Source organism: Sinocyclocheilus rhinocerous, unplaced genomic scaffold (assembly GCF_001515625.1).
Source record: "Sinocyclocheilus rhinocerous isolate Xijiao unplaced genomic scaffold, SAMN03320098_v1.1 scaffold430, whole genome shotgun sequence".
Classification (NCBI taxonomy): domain Eukaryota; kingdom Metazoa; phylum Chordata; class Actinopteri; order Cypriniformes; family Cyprinidae; genus Sinocyclocheilus; species Sinocyclocheilus rhinocerous.
Genome location: NW_015668442.1, coordinates 540,127 through 556,325, shown reverse-complemented (window position 1 = coordinate 556,325; position 16,199 = coordinate 540,127). Strand labels below are relative to the sequence as shown.

At 35.8% G+C, this 16,199-nt stretch overlaps 2 protein-coding genes across 6 annotated transcripts in view; both read left to right on the top strand.

Annotated features, from left to right (window-relative positions):
* The first annotated feature begins 1,240 nt into the window (after window positions 1–1,240).
* LOC107734031 (O(6)-methylguanine-induced apoptosis 2-like) lies at window positions 1,241–4,333 on the top strand. Of its 2 annotated transcripts, XM_016545885.1 has the most exons (8): window positions 1,241–1,335; window positions 1,425–1,531; window positions 1,663–1,761; window positions 1,906–2,085; window positions 2,942–3,053; window positions 3,478–3,646; window positions 3,970–4,160; window positions 4,260–4,333. In XM_016545885.1, the coding sequence occupies exons 1-8, from the start codon at window positions 1,305–1,307 to the stop codon at window positions 4,331–4,333; spliced, it is 963 nt and encodes a 320-aa protein (XP_016401371.1). In that variant the 5' UTR covers window positions 1,241–1,304. The 2 variants fall into 2 exon arrangements, with proteins under 2 accessions (XP_016401371.1, XP_016401372.1); XM_016545886.1 differs by lacking the exon at window positions 1,241–1,335 and having other exon boundaries at window positions 1,458–1,531; window positions 1,926–2,085.
* A 6,126-nt stretch (window positions 4,334–10,459) lies between these two features.
* LOC107734037 (MAP7 domain-containing protein 1-like) overlaps window positions 10,460–16,199 on the top strand; it is a 50,129-nt gene continuing 44,389 nt past the window's right edge. For 3 of the 4 annotated variants that reach the window (XM_016545895.1, XM_016545896.1, XM_016545894.1), the window contains exon 1: window positions 10,460–10,805. In XM_016545895.1, coding sequence (XP_016401381.1) covers window positions 10,739–10,805 — 67 coding nt within the window. In that variant the 5' untranslated portion in view covers window positions 10,460–10,738. The remainder of the gene's footprint in view (window positions 10,806–16,199) is intronic. The other variant, XM_016545897.1, reaches the window with a different exon arrangement.

Here is a 16,199-nt window from a genome sequence, read left to right as displayed (position 1 = left end):
CTGATGCACTCAACCAAGCGTTCTAACCACGACCTCGCCCCTCCCCACCCCCCAACCATTCGAATTTCTGTAGGCGGGAATTCTTTGTAATGATATTCCAATGAGCCGCTTTGTGATATCACAAAGCCCGGAAAACAAACGCTGTAGTCCAAACGAGCCGTTTGCTGTAGTTCTTGAAAAGGGATTTTTAAAAAACGAAATATCTCCCTTTGGAGTGGACACACTGACTAAAATTAAAAAAGTGAAAAAGCATAATAGGACCCCTTTAAGAATAGTAGTTTCTGTTTATCGATTGAATGAGGTCTGTGATTAACCTTAACTGTAAAGGTTTGCGCGTGTTGTGCGTATGTAAAGAGAAAAAGTACTGTTGTCACTACTTCAAATTTCAGTACATTAGCCCTTGCGGTTTAGGTACTATTAGCAAAGAACTTAGGACAGGGAAATTATTATTATTATTAATATCCTGATAAATACATACTGAAATCCTAATAATAATGTAATTTATAATATCCAAGAAATAAATGATTTCCTTCGCATTTAGATCAAGTTTCGATCGTTTTCATGTGACGTGTCATCCTCCTTGGCCAATGAAACGCGGGCTTGAATAGGTAAGCCACGCCTCCCTGGGTTTAAGATTTTACGTTCTATTTCCAGTTCTAGCCAATATGAAATTTCTTTGCCTTCAGCCAACAATAATATGGAGCGCGTTCGTGCCCCGCACAACAAAATCGCCCGCTTTCTCGCGCTTTCTCTCACTTTTTTTTGTCTTTTCTGTCATTTTACACACACATACATAGCCAGTGGCCACCAAGCGGCGACAGAGTACTTGTTATAAAAGCAACTTTCTTTTTTGTATACAGACGGCACAGTAAAAGCGTACTTTGGGATCATTTGTTAAAAGGCAAGAGCAACTATTACATTAATAATATATTTATTCAATCGAAATATAGATTTACTTTTACCCGATTGGACCATAACAATAGAATCTTTATTAATTCTAAATACATTTAATGTATATATTTCGTTTGTTATTGGCATTTGTTTACTAGTATGATAATCTAACTAATCTAAACTAGCTTTTCCGAACTCTCAGCGTCACGTATACGTGTTGCCATGGCAACACAAAGTCAGTCCAACACAAACTCAGAGTGAGTTTACCTGCAACAGCATAAAAACAACAGAACAGGTTTCTCTCAGTGTTTAAACCGACTGGTTATTAATAAATAAAGACTTTTTATGTTTATTTTTTCTGTCTCCCTCTGTCTGCACTAAGAAAACTACATGACGTTCAAGGAAAGGAAAGCATGGGTAAACTCTACAAAGGCCTGAATGAATGTGAGTGATTTGCCTTTAGTGTCATTAAATCTGCTACAGTGTTTTTACTGTATTTAATCTTATTCAGAGCCATGTATTTCATTCTGTAGTTCAGGGATGTGCTTCATCTATTCCAACCAAGTACCAGACAATCAGCATCAGCAATGAAGAGAAGAAAGGCTTTTGCTCGCAGTCAAAGAGGTTTCAAGATCACCTGGTGAGTTTAATGAATAATCCAGCTCTCATATATTCATTTGTTATGGTATATATGATTTTATGGTGTTCCATTAAAAGCAATGCTTTTAATCTGATCTATCTATCTATCTATCTATCTATCTATCATTTTAGAATGAGAATCCAGGGCCTGGTTCTTATATCTCACATGCACCTGCTGAGGGATGCAGTCCTTCGTTCTCTAAAAGAGGAACAGGCAGCTTTGCTTCAAAAGTGAGACCCTGATCAGAGCTACATTAACTAATGCATGTGCAGGCACTTTTATGCTTTAGTCGTTTGGCCTTCCTGTTAATTGCCTTGCACTTATTTGAAATATATTATTATGAATAATATTACTGACTGTCTTCATATCTCAAGGCTGGTCGTGTGCCCCATAGCTTCCAGAGATTAAGCCCAGGACCAGATGCTTATAACCTCCAGATATCTCTACTTTACAAGCACGATTTTAACAGAGGAGAATCCAGAATGTTTCGTCTGCCTGTTGCAGTAAAGAGGGAAAAACCAAAAAATGAAAATCCTGCACCAAATCAATATGATGTATGTATCACCCAGCATGCATCTCGGTTGTTATTTGTCACAGTGAAAGCTTACAATTCGGTAAAAAAAAAGGTTTTGGGTTGGTTTTAATTTATATTTGTATATTTAAGATATTTAATTTAAAATATGGTCAGTGTCAATAATGTTGTGAAATATTATTACAATTTAAAATAATTGCTTTCTATTTGAACATATTTTAAAATGTAATTTATTCCTGTCATGCAAAGCTGAATTTTCAGCATAATTCAGTGTCACATGATCCATCAGAAATCATTCTAATATGCTGATTTGCTGCTCAAGAAGCATTTTTATTACTATCAATGTTGGAAGCTTCCTAAAATTTTTGTAAAATCAGTAATACATGTTTTACTCAAGATTCTTTAATGAATAGAATGTTCACAAGAACAACATTGATTTGAAATAGAGATCTTTTGTAACATAATAAATGTCTTTACTGTCACTTTTGATTTGATGCAAAAAAAAAAAAAAATCTTACTGACACCAAACTTTTGAGTGGTAGTGTATAATTTATTTATTTAGATTTTTTACTTTATTTATTTCTTTATTTGCTGTCAGGTGTCTTATAGTGGCGTGGACAAAAATTCAACCGTTTCAGCTCAAAGTTTCGCTCTATGTAAAATCAGTAATACATGTTTTACTCAAGATTCTTTAATGAATAGAATGTTCACAAGAACAACATTGATTTGAAATAGAGATCTTTTGTAACATAATAAATGTCTTTTCTGTCACTTTTGATTTGATGCAAAAAAAAAAAAAATCTTACTGACACCAAACTTTTGAGTGGTAGTGTATAATTTATTTATTTTTATTTTTTACTTTATTTATTTGCTGTCAGGTGTCTTATAGTGGCGTGGACAAAAATTCAACCGTTTCAGCTCAAAGTGCATTTCGCTCTAAAACCAGACGGAGTGCCAGTGTCTCAGACAACTTTAAAGGACCCTCTCCCTGTGAGTAACTCGCATATTTGACCAGTTTTAGATGAAGATAACTAAGTTAGAGGTACAATACGAACAATTAAAACCCTTCAGTAATTCTGAGGTTAAAAACAACATTACCGTATATTTGAAAACAAATATTGATGAGTTTTGTCGGTTTTTCAAGAGTGTGAATGTATGTTTGCATGCACACATAATTACAACCACTGTGCGTATTTTAAATTCAGTAGTGAAAAGAGCTGTTATATTCATTAGAAAAGAAGAGATATTCTTGTGCCATTACTTTGTCTGGTTCTAATTACAGTCAAATATTGTGATGCTATTAATTTATTTGTTCACATGCTCATATTTAAAACTCTCAATCTACTCAAATCATTGTGAAAAACAAACAATAGAAATTACAGTTGATGAATCCATCTCTGTCCTTGTTCTGAAGGCCACTATAACGTGAGTGACGCTTCGCTCCAGAAGATGCCTCAAGTTCCTTACTCCTGTTTTAAATCCACCACTTCCCGGATCCAGTCACCAGTGAGGAACAACATCCCGGGTCCCGGAACCTATAACCCCTATGAACCACCAGAACCTGTGAAGAGAACCGTTCTGCCGTAAGTGTTCGGACAGATCTGCAATCATTTTCCACGCATAAGGGTTCTCTTTCATGTTGTTAAGAGCAAGAATGCACTGGTTACATGTACTTTTATATAATGATTTTTGGCTATTTATATATTGCCAGCCAAGAATTTCATCACAATACACAGATATTTTTTGAATATAATTTATGTATAAAAACAGCTGCTTTTATCATCAACTAGTTTTTCAAAAGCAGAATAAGAATAGTCTTGGATATCTCAGATGTCTCATTCTTCATATTGGATTAAGAGGATTTATATGTGTCACATGAGATGATCAGTGTCTTATATTTTTGCAGAAGGAGACACTACTTGGGATTATCAGCACCACCTCTGATACCCACCAAAGACCCACCCTTCCCAGGCCCGGGACATTATGACATAGTGAACTACAGTCGTCCGGTCAAACACCTCGTGTCTAGCGCTGCCTTCCTGTCTGGGACAAGCAGGTGGATACAGGACGTCAAAGGACAGGATATGCCTGGTCCAGGTAACACTTACATAATCTTTAATTCATTTACAAACAAGACTTCTGTTGTTGTTGTTGTTGTTGTCTGTGGAGTTTTAACTTTTAACTTCCTCCTCCCAGGTTTCTATGAACCCATGGTCCTTACAAAGACGTCGTTCTTGTATAATCCTGCAAAAATGTGGATACCAGCTTAAACAAACTTATTTTAAACAAGTTTTAGTAAACAGTTTAATACAGATTTTAAGTATTTGAGTGCTCATGTCTCATAAAATGTCGGTCTTAATAAGATTATTATTTTAAATTATTATTATTTAGAATTTCTATAATGCATTACAAGTCAAACTGTGCTTACAAATTGCTGTGATGACGAGATATACACACACCAAGGCTGCGTTTATTTGATCAAAATTACAGTAAAATACTGTGAAATATTATTACAATTTAAAATATATTTTCTGTATGAATATATTTTTTATTTCTGTGACACAGCATCATCATTTTCAGCATCATTACTTCAGTCACACAATCCTTCAGAAATCATTCTAATATGCTGATTTTGTTGTTATTATCTATATTATTACATTATCTACAGTATATTATTATGTTGATTTTAAAATTATATTTTTATGGAAACCATAAAAATATGGTTTATGGAAACCATAAAAATGTCTGGGGTAAGCATGGTTACCGCATGGTTTCCACAAACCATAAAAATATGGTTTATGGAAACCATAAAAATGTCTGGGGTAAGCATGATTTAAAATAAGAAAAAAAATCAATACTTTTATTCAGCAAGGATGCATTCAACTGATCAAAAGTGACCGTAAAGACATTTATAATATTACAACAAAAAAATCTATTTTAAATAAATGCACTGATAAAAGTTCCATTAACTTTGTATTTAACAATGAAGCCTGAAAAATGTATCATGGTTTCCACAAAAAAATATTAAGCAGGGAAAACATTGCAGCGAAAACATTTTAAACATCGATAATAATATAATAATAGGACTATTATTAATACATTCTAAAAAATGCTGGGTTATTTCAACCCAACTTTGGGTCAAATTTGGACTAACTCAACTTTTGGGGTAAAAATGTAATGTAAAAATTTAACCCAACAGTTGGGTTAGTCCATATTTGACCCAAAGTTGGGTTGAAACAACCCAGCATTTTTTTAGAGTGTAACTGAGCAGCAAATCAGCATATTAGAATGATATCTGAAGGATCATGTGACACTGACAGCTGAAGTAATGGCTGCTAAAATTCAGCTTTGCATCACAGCAATAAATTACATTTTAAAATACATTACAATAGAAAAATAGTTCACATTGTACACTCTAAAAAATGCTGGGTTAAATACAACCCAGTGCTGGGTAAAATAGGGACAAACCCAACAATTGGGTTGTTTTGACCCAGCGGTTGGGTTAAATGTTTAACCCAACCTTCTGGGTAGTAACCCAACCACTGGGTCAGACCAACCCAATTGCTGGGTTTGTCCCTATTTTACCCAGCACTGGGTTGTATTTAACCCAGCATTTTTTAGAGTGTAATAATATTTCACAATATTACTGTATTTTTGATCAAATCTGCAGACTTGGCCACTAAGCGAATCAAAGCATTCTCGGAAACATGGAGCTGCTTTCTCTGTCTGAGTCACGTCTGAACAGCTGAAAGTCAAAGCAGACACAGCAAAGCTCCAAACCCTTGATCCCTCAGCAGCTGATCCTGGACCTGCTGTACAGTGACCATGATGATGTGACTGATGCGCTTCAGCTGATCCTGGGTCGGTGGTACAATCCCAGGGTGGGAGCAGCTGTTGCGGGACTAGAGGAGGGTGTGGAGGTCTGCGCTCATCTGAACAATGCAAAAATCTATGTGGGGATTTCAGACGGTCATGACATGAAAATGACCCCTGGAGCGTCACTGAATGACCTCTGTACAAGGTCAACATTATTTATAAAAGTTATTCATCAGGTCTGTTCTGGGCTGATTAATGGGCTTTATCTGCTTAAACAATTATAGATTATGATGTAACAGTATAAAAGAGTATTCATTTATGAGAACAGTTACTTATTGGCTACAAAATATAATAGATAATTGCTCACCAAGGCTGCATTTATTTGGTCAAAAATATAGTAAAAACAGTAATATTTTGAAATATTGCTACAATTTAATAGAACCGTTTTCTATATTTCACTATAAAAAATATAATTTATTTCTGTGTTGGTAAAGCTGAATTTTCAGCATCATTATTCCAGTCTTCAGTCTCACATGATCCTTCAGAAATCATTCTAATATGCTGATTTGTTGCTCAAGAAGCATTTATTATGATTATCAATGTTACGAAACGGTTGTGCTGCTTAATATTTGTGTGAAAACCATGATGCATTTTTTCAGGATTCTTTGATGAATAGAAAGGAATAGAATGAAACAGAATTTTTTTTGTAACATTATAAATGTCTTCGCCATCACTTTTGATCAGTTTAATGCATCCTTGCTGAATAAAAGTATATATATATATATAAAAAAAAAAAAATCTTACTGACCCAAAATTTCTTAAAGGTGCGGTGTACATGCAAATAATTTTTAATGATAATTATGAATACATATACAATAAATGTTCTCAAAACTCAACGCCAGGATTTAAAAAAATCTTACTGACCCGAAATTTCTTAAAGGTGCGGTGTATATGCAAATAATTTTTAATGATAATTATGAATACATATACAATAAATGTTCTCAAAACTCAACGCCAGGATTCTAGGGTGTTCTGGGTGGTTGCCGGGTCGTTGTTATGCGGTTACTAAGGTGTTCTGAGTGGTTTTTAGTGGGATGCTTTGCAGTTGCTAGGGTGGTTGCTAGGTGATTACTTACTTTAGAACTGTCCATGAATGGTTCTTTGGGGAACCATAATTGGTTCTTCTATGACATAAATGGGAAACCCCTTTTGGACCTTTTATCTTACTTTGTTTCATTACTAGATCTTTTCAGTATGGGAGGCCTTGCAGTAAAATTCAGTACAGTTGGTGAAATATTTGGAGTAATAAGAGTGCAGTTATGCAGAATGTTGTCCACCCATCCCGTATGTCGCCTGTTGCTGATATCTCAAACCCTGCAGCTGTTCAACCACCCCCGTCAACAGTTGTGAATATATTCAAATGCTGACCTCACCATTGTCCAAAACAGCTTATCTATATTATCATGTGTATATCTTACAGATTTCATAAACTGATCTTAGCTGTTAAAATGATGTGATGTTTTTGAGAGCTCATGTTTCTTGTGATCATCCTATTGGCCAACATACTCTAAAAAGTTCCTTGTACATCTCCAATAATAATTCCAATAATCTTTGTTTTACTTACAACTTAAAAAATTTTTTTTTACAGTGTAACTGAAATAAAAAATAAGTTTTATAAGTCCAAAATGGCTAAAACTAAACCTAAAATAAAAATACGTTAAAGCTAAATAGACATTTGTTTTTTTTTTTAACTGAAGCTAATAAAGATTAAAATATAATAAAATGAAAATAAAAACTGAAAATATCAAAATAAAATCCAATTCAAAATATTTAATAGTTTTATAAGTCCAAAATGGCTAAAACTAAACCTAAAATAAAAATACGTTAAAGCTAAATAGACATTTGTTTTTTTTTTTAACTGAAGCTAATAAAGATGAAAATATAATAAAATGATGAAAATATCAAAATAAAATCCAATTCAAAATATTTAATATAATAGTACAGAAATAAAACAAATTTAGATTTGTTTTAAACTATTCTTTTCTTCATCTTAAAGGGATCGTTTTTTCACCCAAAAATGAAAATTCTGTTTAATTACTCACCCTCATGTCGTTCCAAACCTGTAAGACCTTCGTTCATCTTCGGAACACAAATTAAGATATTTTGGATGAATTGCGAGAGCTCTCTGACTCTGACCCTCCCATAGACAGCAAAGAAGCTATGAGAATACTTTTTGCGCAAAGAAAACAAAAATAATGACTTATTTGTAAAATAATAACAATAAATAAAAAAATAACAACAATTTGTCTCCTCCGCGTCACCCTATAGTGCCATTTTGGAGAGTATCACATACGTAAACAACGTATGCAACATATGTACGCGCGGATACGTTGTTTACGTTGTTTGCGCTTTGATCTGAACGTAAACAACGTATCCGCGTACATATGTAAATCCTTAAAGTAACGTATCCGCGTACTTACATGTAAATCCTTAAAGTAACTTAACTACAACGAGAGAGCATATCTAAATCCATTTTGTGTTTCCAATCATTTAAATCTACTGCTTATATATGAGATTGGATTAAACAAGATAACGCATTTCCAGTATTATTGACGCTGTAGATAACAGAAGGCCACACCTGAGATCCATTCAAGATACACTTCACTAAAGTGCAGTGAAAATGTTTTGAAGGAAATGCCAGCAGCTTCTTCAAACTGGGCTTCAAAAAAGCCTCAGATTTGCCCTTGATCTTTCAGTGATGGATGGTGCATCTTAGTTGTTGAGAGTAGATCACAAAATACCTTCAATCATATCAGATTTTTTGTCTAACCTCTTCACTATCTGTGGTTCTGCCTCTTCTTTCAGTTTGCAGACCACATTAGAAGAGTATTTTGATGCGAGATCTTCACAAAGCAATGCGCAGATTAGATAAAAACCCATCAGCATCTGCTCATAAACAAACTTGATTTACGTTTTAAAGCTTATTTGTGGTTTAAGGCTGTCCACTGTGGCCCAACCTGACCACATGCTCACCTATGTCATGTCAACAAAGCATCTTTTTATCTCATGCGTCGTTCTCCATGGCAGCGAGACATAACTGAGATGATTTTAGGAAGGGTACGTAATGAGTGCGCCATCACACCGGATACACATCCCCGGGCTTCTGTGCTGTACAGATCTCAATTGTTTAACTCATGACTGATGGATCTACATTTATCTCCAAATGCCCTCGAGCAGGGACTGAAAGCAGTCTGAGAAACTCTCCGCCTGACTGCGGCGCATGCTGTGTTTTGACCCATGCGTTATTTTTATGTTTGTTTTAGCTAATCGGTTTTAAGCTGCGTTTTTTTAACCACTTAAATGATTATGTTTGGAAATGTAGATTATTGACACAAATGCAAGTGGTTTAGTGCAGGTATGCTCCACTAGTTTGGTGTTGTTGGTAGGGTTATATCAGTGGTACCAGATGGCTGATTTGCATCGTGCTGCTTTAATGGCCTGATTTCAGCTCTTAAATGCTCTAGTTAAAGTATTAAATAAGACCAGACTCACACTGGTTTACACATGATCCAATCCAGTGGGAACTGTAATGACATTTCCAGCACTCTCAGATTGGTGTGGTCTCAGTTATAAGGGTCTGAGGGTCTTTTACTGGCGCTGTACCAATTATTATAATTCAGGTCTCAGACATGGTTCATTTTAGTACGTATTTATGGAGAGAACTGTACTTTTTGAACCATTGTCTGCAATCCATGTTATTTTATCACTGAGATACTATTATAGTTTTTTTTATATATTTAGAATTTTGTGTTTTTCATTTCCATTTTAATTTTAGTTAAAATTTTGGTAATTTTGTTTTGTTTTTTGTTTGGCAACTAGCTGAAAGAAGAAATTTTATTTTTATTTTTTTTAGATTTTGTTTTATTTTAGTTAACGTTCTTATTTCAGGTAAAATTTATTTTTACGGTTTAGTTTTAGTTTACTATAATAACCCTGTCTGCAATTATATATATATATATATCAGAATACGAAAAAAAATCAATAAAAACTGCATTTTTTAAAATAAATAAATAAATACTGGTAGTAGTAGTAGTAGTAGTAGTAGTAGCATTTTCTAATATTAAATTAAAATATTAAGCATTTTTATGGAACAATTTTTCGTCAAAATGCACATATTTTACTTTTTTAATCACTTGTGAAATTAAATATATTGCGTTTGCAGGCCCACCAGGTCATAGTGTACATTTGATGATGACTAAAATATGGGATCCACCTCAGTTTTCCAGCGGGACGCATTAAAGGACGTGTACCCTTGTGCCTCCATCCTGATGCCGCAGATCCAGCTTTTAGAAACCGAGAGGGGGAGCCATTCTGCAAAATTAAAAACCTGCCTTTTCTTTCACAGCACATGAGAAGACTCCAGAATTATTTTACATTTATTTAAGAAAATTAGAGATATAAAACTAGAAACAGTGTATATAAATATGAATAACCTTTTCAAATGCGCTAACTGCGTGTCAGTTGCCCCCATCCAGGTGAATGGTACACTCCAGTGGATAGACAGAGAGCGTCCTGCATCGAGCCGCTGTATTCAGCTAGCGGCTGCTGTGCGGTGGGTAGGGCCCCGGACCTGGGCCCCCCTCTTTCTCTATCTTTAGTTTTCACAGCTGAGATCACACATTTCAGTGGGAATAACGAATTTAATCAATCATCGATCGTATTACTCTATTAATTGAGCGCAACTGTTTGTTATTGACCAGATTTAAAGGGCCACTGCATTCGGGAGTGTTCATAAGTGGGAGTTCCTCTTTTTTACGCGTCTCTTTTGGACCCTGTAATGGAATGACTGAGTGCAAACCATGAACAAAATGGAGAACAAGGCTCTAGAGAGAAGCTTTGAAGAAAAACTTACGCTGTCAGACAAAGGTTAGTACAACTGAATAAAAAAAAAATACGTATAAAATGTCCATGAAACCCTGGATAAACGCACTGGTGGTCAAAGAACGCTAAATATATTGCTAGAGAATTAATATGTGCGCATATTTTCAGTCATGTCATGGTGTTTATATTTTGTATAAACCTATTATTATGTTAAAGCTTGTTCATTTAGGTTTCTGTGCCACCTGTCAGTAAGAAAACAACAAAAGTAACGGCCCATATGCGCGTGAGCTGGATAACGGGTTTTCGCATTTCAGTGAGCACAATTTGGCGTTTAATGTCAGCACTCTTAATTTGTTGTACCTAACACGATTCGTACATTATATTAGCTGTTTTGTTTGATCATTACTATATTTCCACGAGAAAAGCATCCGAGCGTTTATACATTAAGAGGTTTCATGGATTTAAACGCAGTATACCGGTGTGCGCAAAATAGCTATGCGCATGACTAATTAACCGCTACCTGTCTATTACAGTCTATTAATAAGCACCAAATGAAAGCCAACAGATTTTTCGTTGTTGCATCATGATTAATCCGTCTATTGCAATGTTATGACACAGGACTCGATGTGATCCAGCTTTAAGAGGTTTCATGGATTTAAACGCAGTATACCGGTGTGCGCAAAATAGCTACGCGCATGTCTAATTAACCGCTACCTGTCTATTACAGTCCGTATTAATAAGCACCAAATGAAAGTCAACAGATTTTTCGTTGTTGCATCATGATTAATCCGTCTATTGCAATGTTATGACACAGGACTCAATGTGATCCAGCCATTCGAAACTACAAAAATATATGTTCTTAATCAGTATTTTATATTGTTTGCCAGTAAAACAATATCTAAACATCCTTAAAACAAGATTAATTTACTTGTTATGATACATTTTAAGCAATTTGCCAATGGGTTAAAATACATTATATATTGATTATCCTGTAATTTTGTTTCTTAAGTAAATGAGGAATTTTAGTTTTAAAGATTTATCAATATTTTTAATATATAATATTGATCTTATATTTATTAATCTATAGGCTATCTTTTATTAATAGGACAAAGATACTGATTCCCAACTTTTCAGGCATGCAGATAATGTTGGATTTTCTTTTACATGCAAAAGAGAAGATTTAAGGCTGCTCTGTGCATGCTCAAAATTCTGTGTAAAGTCACAATGCCGCATAAAACCCAGGCTAAATTATACCTGTTCTGACCCACCTCAACCCCAGTATCCAAACGTGCAATTGCTTTGTAAATGCATTTATGCCACTTCTGTGCAGCATTAAACAGACACCTAAATGCCACCTCAGAGACACTTCTGTGCCACCTTTGTAGTGCAAACTTGATGTTGCTTTATTAATTTTTAATGGGATCATATTTGAAATGTATTCTGTAGAATAATTTTTATAGATCCAGGTATGAAACCCAGAGGTAGCAGGTTCAAATCCCATAAGGCATAATTTATGATCCAGCTATTGTGTCCTTTAGCAATGCATTTAACCTCAGGCTATAGTTATAATGCAATGTAAGCTGCTTTGAACGAAAGTATCTTCTGAAATAGGATGCAATCCCTTAGGTTTCACTAGAGTCCTCTAATAAATGAACTTTAACGGCAAGGTCAAATGCTGCCTCCAGATGTATGGTTGCAGATAGAGCAACGCCAGTAGATCAGTGTGTTATACTAAGGAAACATCTAGTCATTATCTCACGAGATCTTAGTTTGAGCACATTCCTGTCTCTTGGTATGTGTAGTTTTAAATCAGGTTGTTTTGAACTGGCAGAATGCCCCAAAAGAGGAGGAAACTTGTAAATGCATTCCTGTGTGATGACTGTGTTAAAGACAGTCCTCGTTCTCAACTCTCTTGACCCGGGCCAGTAAACTACAACCTAGCAACCCCCCAGAACACCTTAGCATCATGTTGATGATAATAAGTATTACATTGTAAAGCACCTTTAATGTTATATTGATCTGCCCTGCCATTCTTCTGCTCTTTAATAACCTCATTCCTGCTTTTTTAAAAGACCTTATTCAGTTCCTTCCACATTTTTTCCTGTATCAGTTATTCACATCCTGTGAAGGCAAAGTTGATTTTAGATCAGTGGCAGCTATGTCTCACACCTTGGGTCATCTGAGTCACGGACACCAGTGTGGCATTATTATCAGTTCTGATGGAGGTCTTGCCCTGTAGCCTGAGGCTCAGAGAGCCAGAGAGAGATAGACAGGTCAGAGAATCCTCTGTACAGCAACATTGATTGCTTTGTAGTGAGTGTTTCGGGCACAGGACCAAGATTCTCCAAGACTGAACTTGTTCAAAGGGCCACTGTTTCCCCATCACAGATGAGTCTCTACAAAGACTGTCAGGTTTTCTCTCTCACACACTGCAAGACATTTTCTTATGCTGCACAGACAATAGGATTCTGCTTCATAACATAGAACTTTATTTTGCACTATTTTTATTTTGCTGTCTTGTTTAGAGTAAAGATGCCAATAAGAACCTAGAGTGTTTTAGAGCCTTTTGCCATACGAGAACCTTTAGGTCATAAAACTTTTTATTTTTATTGTTTTATTTCCAATACTAGTTGCTAATGTTGTGGCTATAACGTCATACTGATTGCTTTGTAGTTTTTTTATATGTAGTTCAGTATGGTGACATACTTCAAATCTGCAGAAGCTGCAGTACAAATGTTTATCCACATACAAGTTTGCAAGGTATAGGCACATGCATAAAATCTCCAAAGAGCTATTTAGAAACTCACAAACCAAATGTCAATGTCTTAAGAAGAAAAGGGTACTTTGCTGAAACTAAAGTGCTGCAGATAAGCATTAAAGAGCCTTTTTTTAAGACTAGGCCTAGATGAGAAAGGGTTTATTTCCTGTGGGATGGAGTTATTGTTCAAGCCGAAGGCTCTTGTCTGTGTTAGTAATGTATGACGTGGATATTCTCATTCTCAGACACTCAGAGCCAATGACGAAATATTTCCTGCTTTTTTTTCAAGAGGTCTTGGAGGACTGGAAATTTCGATATCTGGCCAAAGTGGCCAGCTCAGCAGACTGCGTGGGATTATTGCGACAGGTTTTAGCTACGAATTTCATCATAATATTACCCAACAGAGTGCTATAACAAAAATAAATGTTTTAAAAGCATTTTCCTGCTAAACTAATAACCTACAAAGCTTCCAGAGGTGATTTGAACTGTATCCTAATCATCTAAATCTGCAAATCATACAACTGTTGTAAAAAATGTAGATAATAGATATAGGTATAGATATAGAAACAAAGAAACCCCATTTTCACTTCTGCTTTCAGTGGAAAATATGAGTTGTTTGTGGCATATGACCACATTTGTATGATTTTGTGGTTCAAACATCATGGCAGTCGGTGTAGTCCACGAGTAATCGTGACTGTTTTCACCATAATGTTGTTGTATACTAGTAGACCAAGTAATGAGAGAGGATGACTTCTATTTTTGGAGGTATCTTTGGCAAGAGCTGTGTCATAACCGTGTGGGAAGACGGAAAAGGAAAGGGAGGAGGAAGGAATAGAGAGAGGAGGGAAGCAGCAGCATGGAAGGATTTCATTTGGATGTGAGATGTTGGTTTCCAGAAGCCTGAATCTGACGTTTTATGTGAGCGGAAAAGCTACAAAATGAAAGAAAAAACGAGAACTATAGAGTGCTATAAAAATTTGCCTGGAAACAGCTTGGATTGTAGTAATAGATGGGAAACTATATGTTTTTAATATGATTTGTGCACTGAATTGATATCAGACATTGAATTTGCAAGAACTTAGCTGTATAGTTTTCTTGAGTTGCTATATTGTTCTTTGGAGATAAAACATTATTTTTTAATTATAGGATATAGGATCTTCAGTATTTTGGTTTCTGGGTTCTTAAAAGTTCTGATATAAAGCAAAAACCCTTTCTAGAGTGTTTAGTGGAATTTTTAAGAAGTTGTATATAGAGATATCTCAAAGATATCCACCAATGATGGATTTGTTTCTTACTAATCTTTTTGCTTCACAAACCGTTAGTTGTTGGACTGGAGTCTCTGGTTTTTGTCAGCTGTTTGGACTCTCATTCTGACGGCACCTATTAGGGTTGTGACGGTGAGGAAATTTTCCCACCGGTTAATCAACGTGTGACAACACCGGTAATACCGGTATCTTTGTTGGGGTGGGGGGTGTTAGTTCGTTTGAGTTTCCCTCTTTTCTTCGCTTTCAAATGGCTTGTAAAAGTGCCGTGCGCAGTTTAGTCTGCAAGTTAATCGTTGTGTCAAAGCTAATATTAGTTATTCATTAATCTAATGGTAACCAAGTAAGCAGTCTGGAGGGGACAGAGCACAGTTAAGGAAGCCAAATGCCCTCTGAGCCTAAGCGGAATCTACAGATTGCCATTATGAGCTGTCATTTGCTCAAAGGCATTCAACCCTTGAACTCTCCCCACAGATTTGCTCGGAGAGAACCAGCAGGCCCTACGCGGGTACAGATCAAAGATTAGAGGCCATGTTCGAGGACTCCACCCTGCCAAGCATATCTCTCTTTATCTCCCTCTCTCTGCCTCTGCTACACATGGCAGAAAAAGTGTAGCCCTGAGGCGAAAAGCTTTCTCCAAACCTGTGGTGAATGCTAATGCAGTCCCTCTACAAGTTTTGCCACTCCCATCTCTCAAACTTTCATCACAGCAGCAGCAGAAGTGTTTGTGTACGCTTTATAATTCCACTGATGGGGTGAGAACATTGACATAGCACCCTTTTAATATTTCCTGCTGAACATAAAAAGCCAAAAGGATGGTATTGAGCAGATAGATAACTACATTCGCTACCTCAGAAAAAAACATCTCTGAATATGAAGAACTCACTTGAATCTTTTTCGGTCCTTCTGAAGATTTGAAATTACTTCAAAGACCAATTAGGTACGTAGCGTAGTACTCTGCGCAGCCTGTTTCCCTGAGGAACTGTATGTATCCATGTCCTATCTCACTTCAGACATTTCCTCTAGGGCTGGGTGAAAATACAGATTTTCTGATTAATCTCCATTTGAACAATCAAGATGGATCTTTTACTCTCTTCTTATTTTCAGTGGGACATGTCACTCTGCTGAACACACTCAATTGCATAGTTCTAGTCACAAAAAATGACTAGATTCACCACCAAATGGCTCTTAGTTTGATTCATGAACAAATGACTTTGAACTGGTTCTTTTCTATTGAATGGCACTAAAAAGCATTTACAATCACTGAATGGCAAAAAATGACATTAGCAGTTTAAATCATTATGAAACCGCTCTGTATAATTTATAGCATCTGCAAACAGCACCTATTACACCTATTAGGGTTGTGACGGTGAGGAAATTTTCCCACCGGTTAATCAACGTGTGACAACACCGGTATCT

Bases quoted from the DNA above. Each gene is read 5' to 3' on its own strand.
- LOC107734031 (XM_016545885.1), top strand. From the start codon at position 1,305: ATGGGTAAACTCTACAAAGGCCTGAATGAAT. The intron at 2,086-2,941 runs GTATGTATCACC...ATTTGCTGTCAG, and splicing joins CTGCACCAAATCAATATGAT to GTGTCTTATAGTGGCGTGGA. The intron at 4,161-4,259 runs GTAACACTTACA...TCCTCCTCCCAG, and splicing joins ACAGGATATGCCTGGTCCAG to GTTTCTATGAACCCATGGTC.